Source organism: Labeo rohita, chromosome 19 (genome assembly GCF_022985175.1).
Source record: "Labeo rohita strain BAU-BD-2019 chromosome 19, IGBB_LRoh.1.0, whole genome shotgun sequence".
Classification (NCBI taxonomy): domain Eukaryota; kingdom Metazoa; phylum Chordata; class Actinopteri; order Cypriniformes; family Cyprinidae; genus Labeo; species Labeo rohita.
Window position 1 is genome coordinate 17,059,011 of NC_066887.1, and position 16,809 is coordinate 17,075,819.

Here is a 16,809-nt window from a genome sequence, read left to right on the forward strand (position 1 = left end):
TGCCAGTTACTTTGTTTTCCTATTTATTGACAAGTCTCCTGTCCCCATGTTGACAGAAATTGGGAGTAAATGCAGAGGTTAAAAGCACTGTGTAAACATGATGTTACTGTAGCTCTAGACTAAATTTAAACATGCATTTACTCATTCAGAAAAAAAACAAACAAAACAGATTCACGTATTCCTCAAAATGAAAAAAAAAAATACAAACTCAGAATATGACACAAACCTGCAATAATTAAATATGTTAATATCACAAATCCTATATGTATTTAATCCCATTTTATTAACCAATGTTTTTGCTGCTGACCTTCGATTATCCAGTTCAACCATACTAATAAGCAAAATACTGTAGTTAAAGGGGTCATCGGATGCAAAGTTCACTTTTACATGTTGTTTGAACATTAATGTGTGTTGGCAGTGTATGTACAAATCTACCCTATAATGATAAAAATCCATGCAGTGGTTTTTAATTATTTGTGAAAATAATATCCCCTTTTTCAAATCAAGCTTGTCATTGTGGCATCACACCGACAGAGGCCGCTCCCACGATAGTTGATTGACATGAGCATCTTACCTAAGATCAGCTGTAACAGTCCAACCTCCATTGTTTTGATGCCGGAGCAGGGATGTAAGTTAGATAAGAATATCTCCAACTGAGCGATTGAAGTGTTGTGTTGCTGGATGTAATAATGAACATAGTGGTCGTCATTTACTTCCGACATCTAAGCTGCTGAAGGTGCAGTGGATTAAGTTTGGTTGTTAAAGGAATGCGCCTCCCGATCTACATAAATGCGTCTATGTTTGTGCTAATCATTCGTGATCCAGTTTCACCTACAGCAGAAGTGAGTATAAGGGTTTTTTATTAATCTCTGCAGTCACCTTTCCTAATAACGTGCTAGTTAGCAAGTTTAGCGGCTAAAGTAAACAGGCTCGTCACTCCACAGAGAGAAGAGAGGGGCGGGACGAGCAGAGCTCATTAACATTTAAAGCAGCCTCGACCAGAACAGGATGATTTTTGCAGAGCTCATTTTGACAAGGTAAAAAGGGTGTTGTTTTACACTACCATTGAGAATTTTTAACTAAAGTATATTATAGACTTTTCATTAAGACCCTACAGAATCATATCAACTTGTGGAAAATGGGCATCCCATGACCCCTTTAAGTTAACGTGTGCTTCATTTTTTTTTTTTATTGCTGAAGAGTGTTGAACTTTCTTCAGTCGTGTTTTTCTGTACATTTATTTATCTTTGCTTCAGGCTGAGGCTTATTTATTTACATTTTGGGTATATGAATTTACATCATTAGTTAATATAATATGTGACCCTGGATCACAAAACCAGTCATAAGGGTCAATTTTTCAAAATTGAGATTTATACATCATCTGAAAGCTGAATAAATAAGCTTTCCATTGATGTATGGTTTGTTAGAATAGGACAGGATAGGATTTGGTCGAGATACAACTATTTGAAAACCTGCAATCTGAGGGTGCAAAAAAATCAAAATATTGACAAAATCACCTTTAAATTTGTCCAAATAAAGTTCCTAATAATGTATATTACTAATCAGAAATTAAGTTTTCATACATTTACAGTAGGAATTTTACAAAATACCTTCATGGAACATGATCTTTACTTAATTTCCTCATGATTTTTGCTATAAAAGAAAAATCAATAATTTTGACCCATACAATGTGTTTTTGGCTATTGCTACAAATAAAGCCCAGCGACATAAGACTTTTGTGGTCCAGGGTCACATATGTTATTAGGGAACTTATACATCATGATACATTTAACTAATAGCTATTTATAACTTAATCTATGAATCATGTAGAATATTCATTAGTTGCTGGTGTAGTAATTATTAATAAACGCAACATCTTCTTGAAGACTTGACAACAGAAAATGCAATAAGAGCAGTGAGAACTCTTTAAAAATCCAAGATGGCCAATTTAGAGCTGAGATTCAAATCTGTTACTTCACTAAATTCAAGGCACCGAAGCTTACTAGCAGAGGCGAGTTTGATCATGAGACAGCAAAGCTGCCTATTCAGTCCTTTCTAATATCTCCTTTGTCATAAGCCACATTTTTGTTTTCAAAAAAATCTGATGACACACATTACTTAACATCGCCACTATCTTTGGAGGATCTGGTCTCACATATTCTTCTGTTTGTGTTTTTGCAGACTGCATCAAACCAAATATTAAGATCCTGCATGTTGTTTTTAAATAAGTGAGCGCAGTCCTCTCCACTGGAATACTCTCCTTTATATCCTTTCCAGTCATCAGGTTCATTTGGATTCCAGTAACTGAAAGAAATAATTCATTTTACTGTGAGAATTTTCTCAACACTTGTCAAAGGGTCAAATATTTACAGTTTAGATTTTAAGAATTAAAGAATTAAATTAATGAAACATTTTGAGTGCTAAGAGAGTAAATACCGTATTTTTTCATTAAGTTTGGTGTTATCTACCCATAGCCATTGACCCTCTTCCTTCTCATCTGTCAGGCCGATCCAGAAGAACTCGTTATGTTTGGTTCCCAAAATGCCCATCAGGAACTCCTTTTTTTTTTTTTTTATTACAAAGTGTTGGTTTATTAATGCTGCATAATGTTATATTCATTTCAAACCATCTTTTTTGTAAATACATGGGCAAACCTGTTCGTCTCTGCTTTTAATGATCACCAAATGACTGCCATCAGAGATACAGGCATCTCGACTATCAGCCCAGCTGAGTTTGTTTGTGGAGAAAAAGTAACATTTTCCAGCATGATACTCCCAGTCCTTTGGACACACTGTAAGTTTATTGCATTTGAGAGTAAGCAATTTGTTTCATCTTTCATATTGGTGAAAACTGTGTAATAATCACTCACCACTCTCATTCAGAGCCTTGGACAGATTTTGTGCCCAGCGATGCATGTCTTGAAGCGCCACTGATGATGCCATTTGAAATAGACGAAACTGATGTATGTTCGTAATGTGTGATTGTTTTAAACTCAATTTAATATTAAGAGTCCTTACCTGTTAAGTTCTCCTTCAGCGCACTGTGGAGCTGTTGAAGATCTTTAAGCTTGTTCTTTGTGCATACATCTAAAGTAGGTTGTAATTAGATGTAGTCTGCATTTATATTGACCCATAATATTAGTCATTAAACTAAGACCCAAAATTAATTTGTGCCAGGCATAAAATGTCATAAAAGGTCTTTGGATTACTTTGGATAGTATAAAGAGTGGAATAGTTCACTCAAAAATGAAAATTCTCTCATTAATTACTCACCCTCATGTTGTTCCAAACCCATAAGACCTTCATTCATCTTTAGAACAAAAGTTAAGATATTTTTGTTGAAATCTGAGAGCTTTCTGACTCTGCAACGAAACTACTAAGGCCCAGAAAGGTAGTAAGAACATGCATGTTAAAATAGTCCATGTGACATCAGTGGTTCAACCGTAATTTTATAACGCTACAAGAATAATTTTGTGCGCAAAGAAAAACCAGGTCCTTAAACGTGGTAGTCGCATTGCTGTCTATTCAAGTTCAGAAAGCTCTCAGATTTGATCAAAAATATCTTAACTTTTGTTATTAAGATGAACGAAGGTCTTATGGGTTTGGAATGACATGAGGGTGAGTAATAAATGACACAATGTTCATTTTTGGGTGAACTATTCCAGTCTTTATCTTAATTTGTGTTCAGAAGATGAACGAAGGTCTTACAGGTTTGGAACAACTTGAGGGTAATCAATGATAGAATTTTAATTTTTGGGTGAACGATCCCTTAATATAATAAGGATGCATACATACACTGTGAGGTGAGGATGATCAGTGCACCCGTGAGGACAATACAGAAAAACATCAGTACCAGTCGAACAGAATCACAGCAGTGTTTGGTCTTTTGTGGAGCTTGAGAAGAATTACCTACAAGAATTGATAGGAGAGAGTATTTTAATATGCTAAATCACAACATATTTGTGACCCTGGACCACAAAACCAGTCATAAGCAGCACGGGTGTATTTGTAGCAATGGCCAACAATACATTGTATAGGTCAAAATGATTGATTTTTCTTTTTAATGCCAAAAATCATTAGGATATTAAGTAAAGATCATGTTCCATGAAAATATTTTGTAAATTTCCTACTGTAAATATCTCAAAATTAAATTTTGGATTGGTAATATGCATTGCTAAGAAGTTTTTTTGGACAAATATCATCCACCAACTCCCTTGGTAAATTTAGGCTTTTGAAATAAACAACATGACTCTTGGACTCAACTTCCCACTTGCCATCTACTGTAATGTCAGTCTGATTCAACAGAACTTGTTCATTCACATGCAAACTTATGATATTCTTACATGTCTTCTGAATAACAGCTTGTCACGGGGGAAGTTGCCTGTTGCCTACTCCCTCTGTGCCTTCTTTACCCCTAAATGGTGCATATTATGTATATCTTAGAGTAGTAATAAGCATCCTTAAGGTACCTTTAAATTTTACTCTTTTTTTTTTTTTGTTTGTTTGTTTTTTTTTTTTTTTTTTTTTTTTTTTTTGATTGGTAATATGCATTGCTAAGAAGTTTATTTGGACAAATATTGATTTTCTCAGTATTTCCAGATTTTAAAATAGTTATCTTTACCAAATATTGTCCTATCCTAAGAAACCACGCATCAATGGAAAGCTTATTTATTCCGCTTTGCCGATGATGTATACATCTAAATTTAAAAAAAAAAAAAAAGTACCCTTATGACTGGTTTTGTGGTCCAGGAACACATTTAATGTTTTAATCAATCATATATACAGATAAAATAATCTGAACAAGCACAATGATGAACGTTACTAGCTACTAATTACAGCTTCAACACTGTAATTAAATTACTCTAGGCTACCAAGTACTTCTCTAAATAATCTTGCATTATACACGTTACTTTCTAAATCGTATATCAACCTGCTTTTTTAATTATTCAAAATAGATCATATAAATTTGCATTAATTATTTTTGAGCTGAGTATGTAAAGGAAGATAACCTTAAAAAGCACACATTTTACCATGTTAAATTTTGTTGTTAAATCCACTCGTTTTATGCAGAATTGTTCTTTAGTCTATATAGTATTTAAACAAGTAACAATAATAATAACAATAATAATAATAATAAAATTCAAGGGAAGAGTATTACAGTAAATAATTATGTAGTAATACATTACATTCAACACTCTGTGTGGGCAGTACCCTTTTGTTAATGTGTTGATGTTACCATGATTTCATAAGAACATCACAACATCCTGCCATGAATTTCCCAATCATTTATTGTAAACTTTTTTTCCACAATAGAAAGTTCACTTAAGAGTTTGCACAATAGTTTTCACATTAAATACAGTCATCCACTAACTCCCTTGGTAAATTTAGGCTTTTGAAATAAACAACATAACTCTTGGACTCAACTTCCCACTTGCCATCTACTGTAATATCAGTCTGATTCAACAGAACTTGTTCATTCACATGCAAACTTGTGATATTCTTACATGTCTTTCGAATAACAGTTTGTCATGGGGGAAGTAGCCTACTCCCTCTGTACCTTCTTTACCCCTAAATGGTGCATATTATGTATATCTTAGAGTAGTAATAAGCATCCTTAAGGTACCTTTAAATTTTACTTTTTGTTTGTTTGTTCTTGTTTTTTTTTTTTTTTTTTTTTTTTTTTTTTTTTTTTTGAGAATATGCCATATTTTACTTTAATTGATCTTGACATTGTTTAACATGTTAACATGATACTGCTTTGACCTAAACTATATAACATAATTAATCTGTTTTACTGCAAACATTTGCCCGTTCATCATAGACTGTAGTTGCACTCTTCGGTTACTTCAGCAAAAACGCAGTTGTCAGAACATGTAAGTAGAAAACTAATTTTACTAAAAACTTACCTAAATGACACTCATCTCGATCATCCTTGTCACCTTTGTTTTTCTTCACAAACACGACCTCAGAGTATACAACGTTTTCAGACATTTTTTTAGTGTTTGATTCAGAAGGGATGCTTCTCAGTACTTGTATCCGCAGCAAGTTAATGAAAAGAGGAACTTGTTGGTTTTTTTGTCTGAAATCTGATGTCTTATGGAATATTATGCTACAATTATATATGTGAAGTATATAAGACTGCATTGGTGTACATCCAGGATCACTGAATTTCTAACCATTTCTTGGTGAGGGAGTCGTCTTATGTTTAGGTTTAAAATAAGTCCAATTAAATAGTCGTGTAGTCTTTGACAAATTCATTATTAACAATATAAATGTAATACTTCAGGACACTGACCAATATATATTCTTAGGCTAGATATTACATGTCTGAAATTAGCCTTCTGGTATTGTTAATTTTGGAGTCAGATTTACTTGTAGATTTTATTTGCTGTTTTTTTTTTTTTTTTTTTTTTGTATTTTCTATTTCCAGTGGTGGTTTATTTCCAATTTCTGACCACGAACAACACAAGTATGACTTTTTTCATTTTTTTGTTTAGCGACCATTTAGCCTTTTCAAATCATGTCCACTATGTGTGTGTGTGTGTACTTGTTTTTGCTACATTGTGGGGACCAAATGTCCCCACAAGGATAGTAAAACCTGAAATTTTTGCCGGTCCCCACAATGTTAAAAAATGATTAAAAATAGTAAATGATGTTTATCTGAAAGTGTAACGATGCAAACATGTTTTCTGTGAGGGCTAGGTTTAGGGTTAGGGTTGGGTTAGGGGATAGACAATATCGTTTGGTCAGTATAAAATCTATAGAAGTCTATGGAAAGTCCCCACAATTCACAAAAACAAACGTGTGTGTGTGTGTGTGTGTGTGTGTGTGTAACTGCCTGTGTAACAAAAGTTTCGTATCATTACGATAAAGTGCAAAATTGTAATTAATTCAAAACACACCTTTTCAAAACACAATATTAGAGTTTGAAGTTCGTTTAATAAAAGTTTTAATAATATTTAAAAATGACATTTTAATTATGTTTATTTATTAATTGTTCGATAAAAAGTACAGCACTTTGGTCAACCTATGGTTTCAAATGTGCTATATAAATAAACAGAGACAAAAAAAAAAAAACCCTGACTAAAATAACATTAATTAAATCGTGGCATACACTACTTAATTCTGAATTATACATTTCAAATTAACTAATTGCAAATCAGCATGATAAATAAAATGGTTGTTTAAATTTTAGACTTTTATTTTGAAAGCCTACTTTTCCATTGGTAGCTGACTTCACACAAATGGACAGTTCAGTTGCTAATCCTTCTGTGTGGATACACAAAAAGTTTATAGGCACCATGAGCAACAAAATGTTGCTCAAACTCGCCCAAAATACAGAGAGGGAAGACGCCTTAAAGCTGTTAAGGTGGGTTGATTAATAAATTATTTTATTTTATGTGAGCACCGTATTTTAGCTTGTCTGTAACGTTACCATCGGTCAGTGTGCGCCTAAGTCACCTCACTAACGTTAGGTTTTGAACCACAGCCAATGTAAATATTTTTTTTTTTTTTTTGACTGAATCACTTATTTCAGGTATATACCATCAACCTGGAGTCTCGGTTCTTGTTAGTTCAAGGCGTGCCCGCTATTGGAGTGATGACAGAGCTGGTGCAGCTCTTTGCTCTCTATGGAGTGATCGAGGAGTACAGGGCGCTCGATGAATACCCAGCAGAGCAGTTCACTGAAGTCTATTTGTTTAAATTCCAGAAGCTGACGAGTGCAAGGTGAGGACAGACTAAAACAGTTAGCTTGTGCCAAATTTTTTATTTTATTTTATTTTATTTTATTTAAACTAGTTTCTTATGCTCACCAAGGCAGGGCTGCATTCATTTCGTCAGAAAAAAAATACAGTAAAACAGCAACAATGTGACATATTATTACAATTTAAAATAAAACTATTTTCTCTTTTAATACATTTGAAATTAAATTTATTCCTGTGATGCAAAGCTGAATTTTCGGTGGTCAGTATTCCAGTTAGCAGTTTTTTTTTTTTTTTTTTGATTGAATATTGATGAATATATCCTTACTAAATAAGTATCGTGAAATATTTTATAAGAAACATATAAACAAGTAATTCAAAACCAACAATATTCATAATACAGTGTGAAGGTTTTTTTTTTTTTTTTTTGCTGAAGGCCTTGACACTACAAGGCCGTTTCCACCACTAAATCAAAAGGTAATAGCAACTTATTTCATAATTTAGACTTCTTTTTTCTCCGAATTGCATGATATAAACTTACAAATGTGAGTTATAAAGTCAGAATAGCGAGATATAAACTCGCAATTCTGACTTTTTTCTTGCAATTCTGACATTTTTCTCAGAATTTTGAGAGATAAACTCGCAATTGCGAGTTAGAAAGTCCCGTTTTGAGGGAGGGAAGACTGATAAGCTCTTAGAATTGCAAGTTTAAGCCTTGTAATTCTGACTTGACTCACAAATTCATGTTATAAAGTTATAATTGTGAGAAGTAAAATGTCAGAATTGCAAGAAAAAACATCTGAATTGCGAGTTTATATCTTGCTATTCTGACTTTTTAACTCACAATTGCAAGTTTATGTCATGTAACTCTGACTTCAGAACTCTGAATTTTTAACTCAAAGTTTAATTTAACAGTTCTGAGAAAGAAATTGTTCAAACTCGCAATTGAAATGGAAAAATTTGCGATTACCTCTTTTTAATTTTTTTCAGTGGTGGAAACGGGCTTCCATATGACACTGCAAGATAATTATATGATAAAATCTGAAAGTTCTGTAAAAATGGGTTGATTCATTTTTTAGTGCCTATAATAAAACTTAAGTTTTTTTTTCATGGAATGACATGCAGATGTTACAATGTGGAATTTTACAGGGTTGCTAAACGGCACACTGACGAAAAGAGCTTCTTTGGGGGTCAGTTGCACGTCTGTTATGCCCCCGAATATGAAACTGTGGAAGAGACGAGGCAAAAGTTACAGGACAGGAGAAGATATGTTAACAGAGCAAGCCAACATACAGGTATTTTAATCATATGAATTGTCTCCTGATAGGTTACATCTGTAGAAAATCTTTTGAACTTATGTGGTCTTGTTTTTAGCAAAACATTACGATCAGCAACTAGAAGAAAGCACAGAGTCATCAAGCTTGGACACACGAGCAGCTGCAGCACCTGAGATTCGGAAAGACTCTGAAAAGGCCAGAACGGAGAATGTTAATTCTGACGACATGGGCTTTTCTGTGCTGCCTTTGCCCCCAGTGGAGGATGTTTCTTATAGACTTCACAGTTTTGCACAGCCATTGCAGTTGCAGTGGACCACTGATACAACATTACCTACAGAGGATAAGATGGGCTCTCTACATAATTCCATCCCTCCTGTCCCAGAAACTTCAAAGCAGAGTGCATCCTCCTCATCTTCAAGTGTTAAAGAGAGAGATTTGAGTCAAAAACCGAAGAACCTTTCACCTTCTGTTAGATTTATGCCAAGGACTACACATTTAGAAAGCAGAAAAAGAAAGTCGGAGGGTCAAGCATTCTTTTTGAATGAAGCAGCTGAAACAGAGACTCTGATTGGTCCAAAATTACCAGAGCTGCCCAAGGTGGACATGGAAGATAATTCATTAAATGTAACTGCCGATTTGATTCGTCAAACAATGAGCAAGGTTAGTTTGTCTCATTCCTGCTGTAAATATTATGATAAGTACATTGTTTACCACATTTATTAGTGAACAAAAACTTAAACTAAAATTAAAAACATTAAAACATTTTCATTAAATGAAAAAAATAACAAATTAAATATGTATAAAAACTAGTGCTGTCAAACAATTAATCTCAATTAATCACATCCAAAATAACTTTTTTTTTACATGTGTTTACTGTGTATGTTTATTATGCATATATAAATACAGACATGTAGTATATATTGAAAATATTTACATGTATTTACATGTGTATATGTTTATATTCATATAATTGAGATTATATAGAAATATTTTTAATATATAAACAACATTTTTTGTAAATATATAAAAGCGCGTGTGTGTATTTATTTATACATAATAAATATACACAGTGCACAAACATATATTGTGGAAACAAAGACTTATTTTGGATGTGATTAATCTAGGGCTGCAACTAACGATTATTTTAATAATCGATTAATCTGTCGATTATTTTTTCGATTAATCGATGAATCGGATAAAAAACAAAAAACAAGAAAAGCATTCATTTCCAACCCTTTATTTGAAAACAGAACTAAAATCTTTAGAAAGTGCACAAAAATGTTGCTCCTTGAGCTGTTATAATAATAATAAAATAAAATAAAAATGGACTAACACAAAAAACATACACATGTATGCTTTACATCTGCCAAATATATAGACTTTTTTTTTTTAAATAAAGTGTCACCTGAGCTGCCAGAACAATAAATCATTTATAAAAAAATAAAGAACAATACAAATCAGAAAATTTAACAGGATTTGTTTGAATGTCAGAACTTGTTCTCTACACTACACTCGCAGACGCACACACTTTTGCAGACGCACACACTCACAAACTCACACACACACACACACACACACACACACTCTCTCTCTCTCTCTCTTAAGTTCACTTGAAGCTTATTCATTAAATTATTACCATCATTGTAGTAAGTGCAAGGTTTATTTATACACCACATTTAAACACCGCTTAAGATGACCAAGTGCTATAAAAGAACTTTAAAATGAAATTAAAAAGTACAACACACACAAATATATTTGTCAATAATAACCTATATGGGACAAAGCACAGAATATACACTGCAAAAAATGCTTTTCTAACTTAGTGGTTTTGTCCTGTTTTCAGTCCAAATATCTAAAAAATCTTAAATCAAGATACATTTACTAGACACATGAAATAACATAAGAAATTATGTCTTGTTTTCTGAAAAAACACCTCAAAATTAAGTGATTGTTTGCTTAAAACAAGCAAAATTATCTGCCAATGGGGTAAGAAAAATAATCTTAATGAGATATAATCTCAAACAGAAGTTTTAAGCATCACTTAATTTTCTCATGCCAATTTTCTTGTCTAGTAATCTTGATTTAAGATTTTTTAGATATTTGGACTGGAAACGAGACAAAATTACTAAGTAAGAAAAGCTTTTTTTGCAGTGTAGCTATACATGACAACAGATTGAAGAATGAATGGTCCAAAAAAGGCGAGTGAATAAAAAAAAAGAATAACAAAGTCTTTAGTCTTGCAACGCAAAGTGCAAAGTAACTATACCACCCCTGCTTTACTACTGTTATTACCGAGCTAACGCTAACTTGTCATGCTTGTCAAGCTGGATAACGAGTAAACACCAGCACCAGGGACATTACGTTCCTCACTTCAAAACGGAACAAAAGTAGGATTCTGTAGTGACTTACCCTGCTGTTGAACTCCCTTCCTCCTAGGGATGTTCAGTCTTCCCTCCCTCAAAACGGGACTTAGTCTTCCCGATTATGAAATTCGTTGCCAACTCTTTTAGTAATCGATTTTTATCGATTTAATCGATTTGTTGTTGCAGCCCTAGATTAATCGCGATTAACCATTTGACAGCACTAATTAAAACTTTTAAAACTAAAATAGAAATAAAAATAATCAAAACAAATATATAAAACTACACAAACCAACAATGAAAATAAAAACATGAGAAAATTACTAAAATTTTAACTGAGATTTAAATGGAAATATGACAAAAAACTGATTCAAGATATTAATAAAAACAGTAATATTATTTAAATGATACTAAAATAAAATGTTATAGACATAGTTTTTTCATGATGGTATATTGAAGTATGTTGTTACAATATTTTCTTTTTTTCAGGTTGCATCTGTTCCAGAGGTCAAACCTGTACAAGTGAAGACCCCTACAGCAAAGCCGCGCAGAAGAATTTAATACAATCATGGTCTCACATTGAACAGTATTTCAGATATTTATTTCAGTTTCAGCCACAAAAATTGTTTAACTGGAGTTTTTGGTTTTGTTTTGTTTTTATTAAAAAAAGGAAGCGATTCTTTTCAGTGTCCATGTAGTTCTTGAAATGCATGTTGCTCAAATACCAATACACTCTGCCGAAAAAAATGAAAGAACAATTTAAGAGCCTGTCCTTTAAAATGACGATACATTTTAAATGCACAAATAGTTGCTTGTGATTTCTACCTTTGCATTTGGGAGGCAGTTCCCAAAAGCTTCTAGTAAAAGGTTTTCATCTTTGACTGTCTTCTCAAAATCGGAATAAGAAACTTTCCCATCATGGTCATAATCCTGAAAAAAAAAGATTGATTGTATTTTGTACTTAAAGGGATAGTTCACCCAAAAAATGAAAATTCTGTCATTAATTACTCACCCTCATGTCGTTCCAAACCCATAACACCTTTGTTCATCTTCGGTACACAAATTAAGATATTTTTGATGAAATCCAAGAGCTTTCTGACCCTGCATATACAGCAACACAACTTAAATGTTCCCAGACCCTGAAACGTAATCAATTACATTGCTGTCTAAGCAGGGTCAGAAAGCTCTCGGATTTCATCAAAAATATCTTAATTTGTGTTCTTAAGATGAGGTCTTACAGGTTTGGAATGACATAAGGGTGAGTAATTAATGGCAGAATTTTCATTTTTGGGTGAATTATCCCTTTAGCAGTGGTGAAATATTACATGTAAGCTTCATGACACACAGCAGTACCATTTTCTTCAAGGCAATCTCCACAATGTCCTTAATGCCCTCGTCGGGGTCCTCTTCAGTGGGTTGTCTGATGAGGCTGTCTTTTAGCATTTGTAACATCTCCTCCCGTGAGATGTATCCATCCCCATGCAGGTTGTATACGTCAAAACAGACTGTATATATATATATATATATATATATATTTATATATAAACATTAAGTACATAATATTCATGATCACCACATTAAATTGACACATAAAGAACTCACATTTAATTTTTTCATCCAGTGTGCCTCGCAAAAAGACAGACAGACCTTCCACCCATTCTTTGACGCTTATGTAGGTGTCATTGTCCTTGTCAAAAGCGCGAAAAACTGTTAATACAGAAGTTAAGTGGTTAATGTCCTCCTGAGACTCACAAAAAGGATAATCAGTTTATATGAATAATACTTGATAAGAAACATACTGCTAAGATTAATTATTGTAATGTATGTACTCATTTATTACACTGCAAACTTCATTTAAATAAGTATGAGCATATGTGTAACTTATGTATTTATATTAAACACACTACTATTCTGTATTCCAATTCAGTATGCAATTTCGATTATTTTAGTGGTATGGAAGCCGTTTTCTGCCACTAAACTGAGTGATATAATTGTTAGAGTTTAGATCTCAATTTTTTTTTAAAGAGTTTATTCACAATTCAGAAAAAAGTCAGAACTGCAAGTTTGTATCACGCAATTCTGAGAAAAAAAAGTCAGAATTATGAGATTAAAAAGTCGCAAATTAACGTTACCTTTTTGCAGTGGCGGAAACAGACTTCCATATAGACCAGACTACAGTTCATAAATCAGAAACTTACCGCTATCCATCATCATATCGTCGGTCATCCCGAATGTGTTGTGCAGTATGTTTCTAAACTTGACCCGGTCCAGTCCATGAGCCGCTCTTCTCTCTGCCTGCTCTCCCAGCAGCTCGTGGAAAAGCCTTATTAGACACTCCGTCTCTGTTTTATTAACTACAGCATGACCACAGTATTGTCAAATAACCAAACAGCTACTAAACAAGGCATTTTGCTCTGACTTTTTAATGCAGAAAACAGCCGGGTAACGTTAATGGACTACTATCTGCTAGCACTTTTTATGAGAATTATACTATAAAGAATAATATTAACTGACATATTAGAAGAAGGAAAAAATGGTTAGTAGATACCTACAATGTTTGACTTGCTTGCATAAAGTTTCGGCGAGGTTTTGAGTTAATTTCCTGTTCATTGCCGACATTTTTTGCATGTTTTTACTCACACTGTTTACTCACATTTGGTTAGATGTTGCTATAGAAACGCGTCGAGTAAAGGAGGCGGAGCAATGTTGTGACGAGCCCAGTAAGCTACTATGGCGGGTGAATAGTGCCAAAGCCACTGGAAGGCCAGCCTGCAACCTAGCTGTAACCTATATTCTACCTAGCGTGTAGGTCCCTGGACGTTTAAAGGAGAAGTCCACTTCTAGAACAACATGTCATCCAAGATGTTCATGTCTTTCTTTCAAAATTATTTCAAAATCATCCTACATCGCTGCAGAAGTTCCGACCTAGTCTTTGCGAAGTGAACATGCAAATAAGATCAACACCCTTTACAAAAAAGGTAAAACAATAAGCGATATAGGCGATTTTGAAGTTGAGGGAGAAAATAGAGTTTTTCGACATACCCTGTCTTTAACCAGAATACACAGAGATCAGGGAGAGCAAGACAAGATGAGTGTTTGACATTAAAAAGTGTATAAATTGTGTTATTTTTATGAAAAAAAACAAACAAAAAACAATTGTTTCACTAGATAAGACCCTTCTTCATCAGCTGGGATTGTTTACAACCACATTTGGGATCATTTGAAGCTGCATTTAAACTGCATTTTGGAAGTTAAAACTCAGGGCACCATATCAGTCCATTATATGGAGAAAAATGCTGAAATGTTTTCCTCAAAAAGCATAATTTCTTTACGACTGAAGAAAGAAAGACATGAATATCTTGGATGACAAGGGGGTGAGTACATTATCTGTAAATTGTTGTTCTGGAAGTGGACTTCTCCTTTAAGACAGAAAATTAAGGCATACACAAGTCATTGAGGCTTTTATCATCCCATGCCTTTATTTACTAAAAAACAAACAAAAAAAAAACTTAAGATAAACGTAACATAAAAAGAGTAAGCAGTGCCTATCATACAAAGTTTAAGACATCATCTAGCTCCTTACTGCCAGAAACATAGTGAAAAAGAACCTTAATGACAAAAATATTAAAAAATAAATACATTCAGCGTCAATGTATATTATTGCTTTCTATCCACAGTAAATTACATTTAAAGCTTCTTGTTCTTTGACAGTCTTTGATAAGAGATTCATCCAGGTCACAGTGATTGTTTATTTGCAACACCAAACCCTATAAAAGAGGGAAATACATACAGCTTATAACATGAACACAAAACTTTACATTGCTTGAGTTTAATATTATATGTATGGGTTATCTTACATCTATAATTCATCTACATTTACAGAAGCTTCATGATTAGACATGATTAATACAGCAAAATAAAGTTTGTTTTACCGCTACAGCACCCCCACTGGCCCGCTGCTGTCTTGCAGCAGAACTGATCAGCTGGACAGTAGACATTTCCATCACAATGAACCATCTCAGTCTGTCCCTGCCATTTGAGAGCCTGGACAAAGGACACAGACTGCAAAAGAGATATTTCATTCACAGGAAATACATTAGTAAGCATAACCAGAATTATATCTAAAAAGTTATCTCTAAAAAGACCATTTCATTTTTACAGCTCAGCTGTTTGTACTAAAGAATAATATAATGTTATGTAATATAATAACATTATAGAACAAAAACAAGTGGGAGAAGACAGAAGAAAAAAATGTATGCTGAAATTTGAAACCAGAAATATTTGGTGTAAGAACAGAAATAAAATATGAAAATGCTTCCTCCTCTTAGCAAAAAAAAACACAGAAATATTTCAGCATTTTTCCCTTCGATTTACAAATGGAGGGAGAAATTTATATTATTGTCTGTGGTAACTGTGGACATGCCACTGAATCACTAAACGTGATTATTTTGATATCCATTTTTATTGTTCATTCTTTATTTGCAGCTTAAAAACATTCAGTCAAATGACTGCAGGAAATGGTGACTGAAAGTCATATGACACATGTAAACCTTGTCAAGTATGTAGGTTACAGTACCATGATAAGTTGTATTGCTGGTTGTACCAGTAGCTTTTTTTTTTTTGTCAAAGAAAGAGTACACTGTATAAAACAGTTTTTTTAAAAGTTGTAAATAAGTTTTAAGTAAAACATTACATTAAAGATTCATGTAAAGTACTGACAAACCTTAGGTTTCTGAATAGCTTTGGTGGTCATCTGGGAAGAAGATGGCAGTTTCAGCCACCCCCTCGAACAATGGGTCGTTGAATCGCAGTAATAACCATGAGGACAGCAATGGACTCCATCTCTGCAGCACTGACCCTGAAGGAGAGGGGAGAATGAACAAAAGTTTAATCTTAATGTGTCACTATTAGAACAAAACACTTCAAGTGATTCACTTACCATTGGATATGGACAGCAGGACCACACACCATAAGGACTCAGACAGCACGTTGTTCCATCAGGGCAAACAACAGTAGTAGTACAGTGAACCACATTGACAGACACACTATCAGACTCTGCTGGGCCTGAGAGATCCATCATTGACTCATCTGCAGCTACAAGAGCTGCCATGAGTAACATCAACACTGGAACCATCTGAAAATAATAAATAAATTATGTAAAAAGTCAATAATAGATTAATTAACAGTGAAAATAAGAGCCTTTACCTTGCTGGTTGGGTCTGTGTCTTCTTTGGTGTAAATGATTGTGTTTTGTTGCTAGCTGTGCTGTCCTGTGATGTTCTGACTACACCTCTTATATTTGTATATTTGAAAATCTGTTCAGTCAAACATAATCGTAAGATAGAGGACTAGCTGATTCTGCCTGCTTGGGGAAGAGCCTTTATAGGGAGGGGTCTTCTCTTGCACACGTCAGCCTGAATTTTTGGGGAATCCCTGGAGTAACCATTATAATGGGAAAAAGATGTTTTTC

At 33.7% G+C, this 16,809-nt stretch overlaps 4 protein-coding genes across 4 annotated transcripts; 1 reads left to right on the forward strand and 3 right to left on the reverse strand.

Moving 5' to 3' along the window:
- Positions 1-190: 190 nt before the first annotated feature.
- illr4 (immune-related, lectin-like receptor 4) lies at positions 191-6,035 on the reverse strand. The gene is made up of 7 exons (XM_051137365.1): positions 5,906-6,035; positions 3,795-3,908; positions 3,018-3,086; positions 2,870-2,929; positions 2,655-2,791; positions 2,437-2,558; positions 191-2,304 (listed from the first exon to the last, which is right to left on the reverse strand). The coding sequence occupies exons 1-7, from the start codon at positions 5,988-5,990 to the stop codon at positions 2,115-2,117; spliced, it is 777 nt and encodes a 258-aa protein (XP_050993322.1). The 5' UTR covers positions 5,991-6,035; the 3' UTR covers positions 191-2,114.
- A 1,193-nt stretch (positions 6,036-7,228) lies between these two features.
- On the forward strand, positions 7,229-12,018 carry rbm48 (RNA binding motif protein 48). Its single transcript, XM_051137367.1, is given in 6 exon segments — positions 7,229-7,274; positions 7,277-7,368; positions 7,537-7,727; positions 8,852-8,997; positions 9,077-9,639; positions 11,829-12,018. Coding segments are annotated over 6 exon segments (1,095 nt in total). The 5' UTR covers positions 7,229-7,243; the 3' UTR covers positions 11,901-12,018.
- Positions 11,932-14,464, reverse strand: clxn (calaxin). The gene is made up of 6 exons (XM_051137366.1): positions 13,892-14,464; positions 13,538-13,693; positions 12,942-13,046; positions 12,693-12,844; positions 12,165-12,269; positions 11,932-12,073 (listed from the first exon to the last, which is right to left on the reverse strand). Exons 1-6 carry the CDS (start codon positions 13,965-13,967, stop codon positions 12,023-12,025), a joined length of 645 nt encoding a protein of 214 aa, XP_050993323.1. The 5' UTR covers positions 13,968-14,464; the 3' UTR covers positions 11,932-12,022.
- Positions 14,465-14,792: 328 nt separating this feature from the next.
- LOC127182211 (progranulin-like) lies at positions 14,793-16,705 on the reverse strand. Its single transcript, XM_051137368.1, has 5 exons — positions 16,545-16,705; positions 16,279-16,473; positions 16,063-16,197; positions 15,272-15,401; positions 14,793-15,106 (listed from the first exon to the last, which is right to left on the reverse strand). The coding sequence occupies exons 2-5, from the start codon at positions 16,471-16,473 to the stop codon at positions 15,075-15,077; spliced, it is 492 nt and encodes a 163-aa protein (XP_050993325.1). The 5' UTR covers positions 16,545-16,705; the 3' UTR covers positions 14,793-15,074.
- Positions 16,706-16,809: the final 104 nt, after the last annotated feature.

Excerpts from the sequence above, each read along its gene's own strand:
- clxn (XM_051137366.1), bottom strand. The coding sequence starts at position 13,967 with ATGCAAAAAATGTCGGCAATGAACAGGAAATTAACTCAAAACCTCGCC. Across the intron at positions 12,845-12,941 it reads ACTGGATGAAAAAATTAAAT|TCTGTTTTGACGTATACAAC; the intron begins GTGAGTTCTTTA and ends ATATATATACAG. Across the intron at positions 12,074-12,164 it reads ACTGCCTCCCAAATGCAAAG|AGTGTATTGGTATTTGAGCA; the intron begins GTAGAAATCACA and ends TTTTTTCGGCAG.
- LOC127182211 (XM_051137368.1), bottom strand. The coding sequence starts at position 16,473 with ATGGTTCCAGTGTTGATGTTACTCATGGCAGCTCTTGTAGCTGCAGAT. Across the intron at positions 16,198-16,278 it reads CCTGCTGTCCATATCCAATG|GGTCAGTGCTGCAGAGATGG; the intron begins GTAAGTGAATCA and ends CCTCTCCTTCAG. Across the intron at positions 15,402-16,062 it reads AAGCTATTCAGAAACCTAAG|TCTGTGTCCTTTGTCCAGGC; the intron begins GTTTGTCAGTAC and ends TCTCTTTTGCAG.
- illr4 (XM_051137365.1), bottom strand. The coding sequence starts at position 5,990 with ATGTCTGAAAACGTTGTATACTCTGAGGTCGTGTTTGTGAAGAAAAAC. Across the intron at positions 3,909-5,905 it reads TCGAGATGAGTGTCATTTAG|GTAATTCTTCTCAAGCTCCA; the intron begins GTAAGTTTTTAG and ends CAATTCTTGTAG. Across the intron at positions 3,087-3,794 it reads GATCATCCTCACCTCACAGT|ATGTATGCACAAAGAACAAG; the intron begins GTATGTATGCAT and ends AACCTACTTTAG.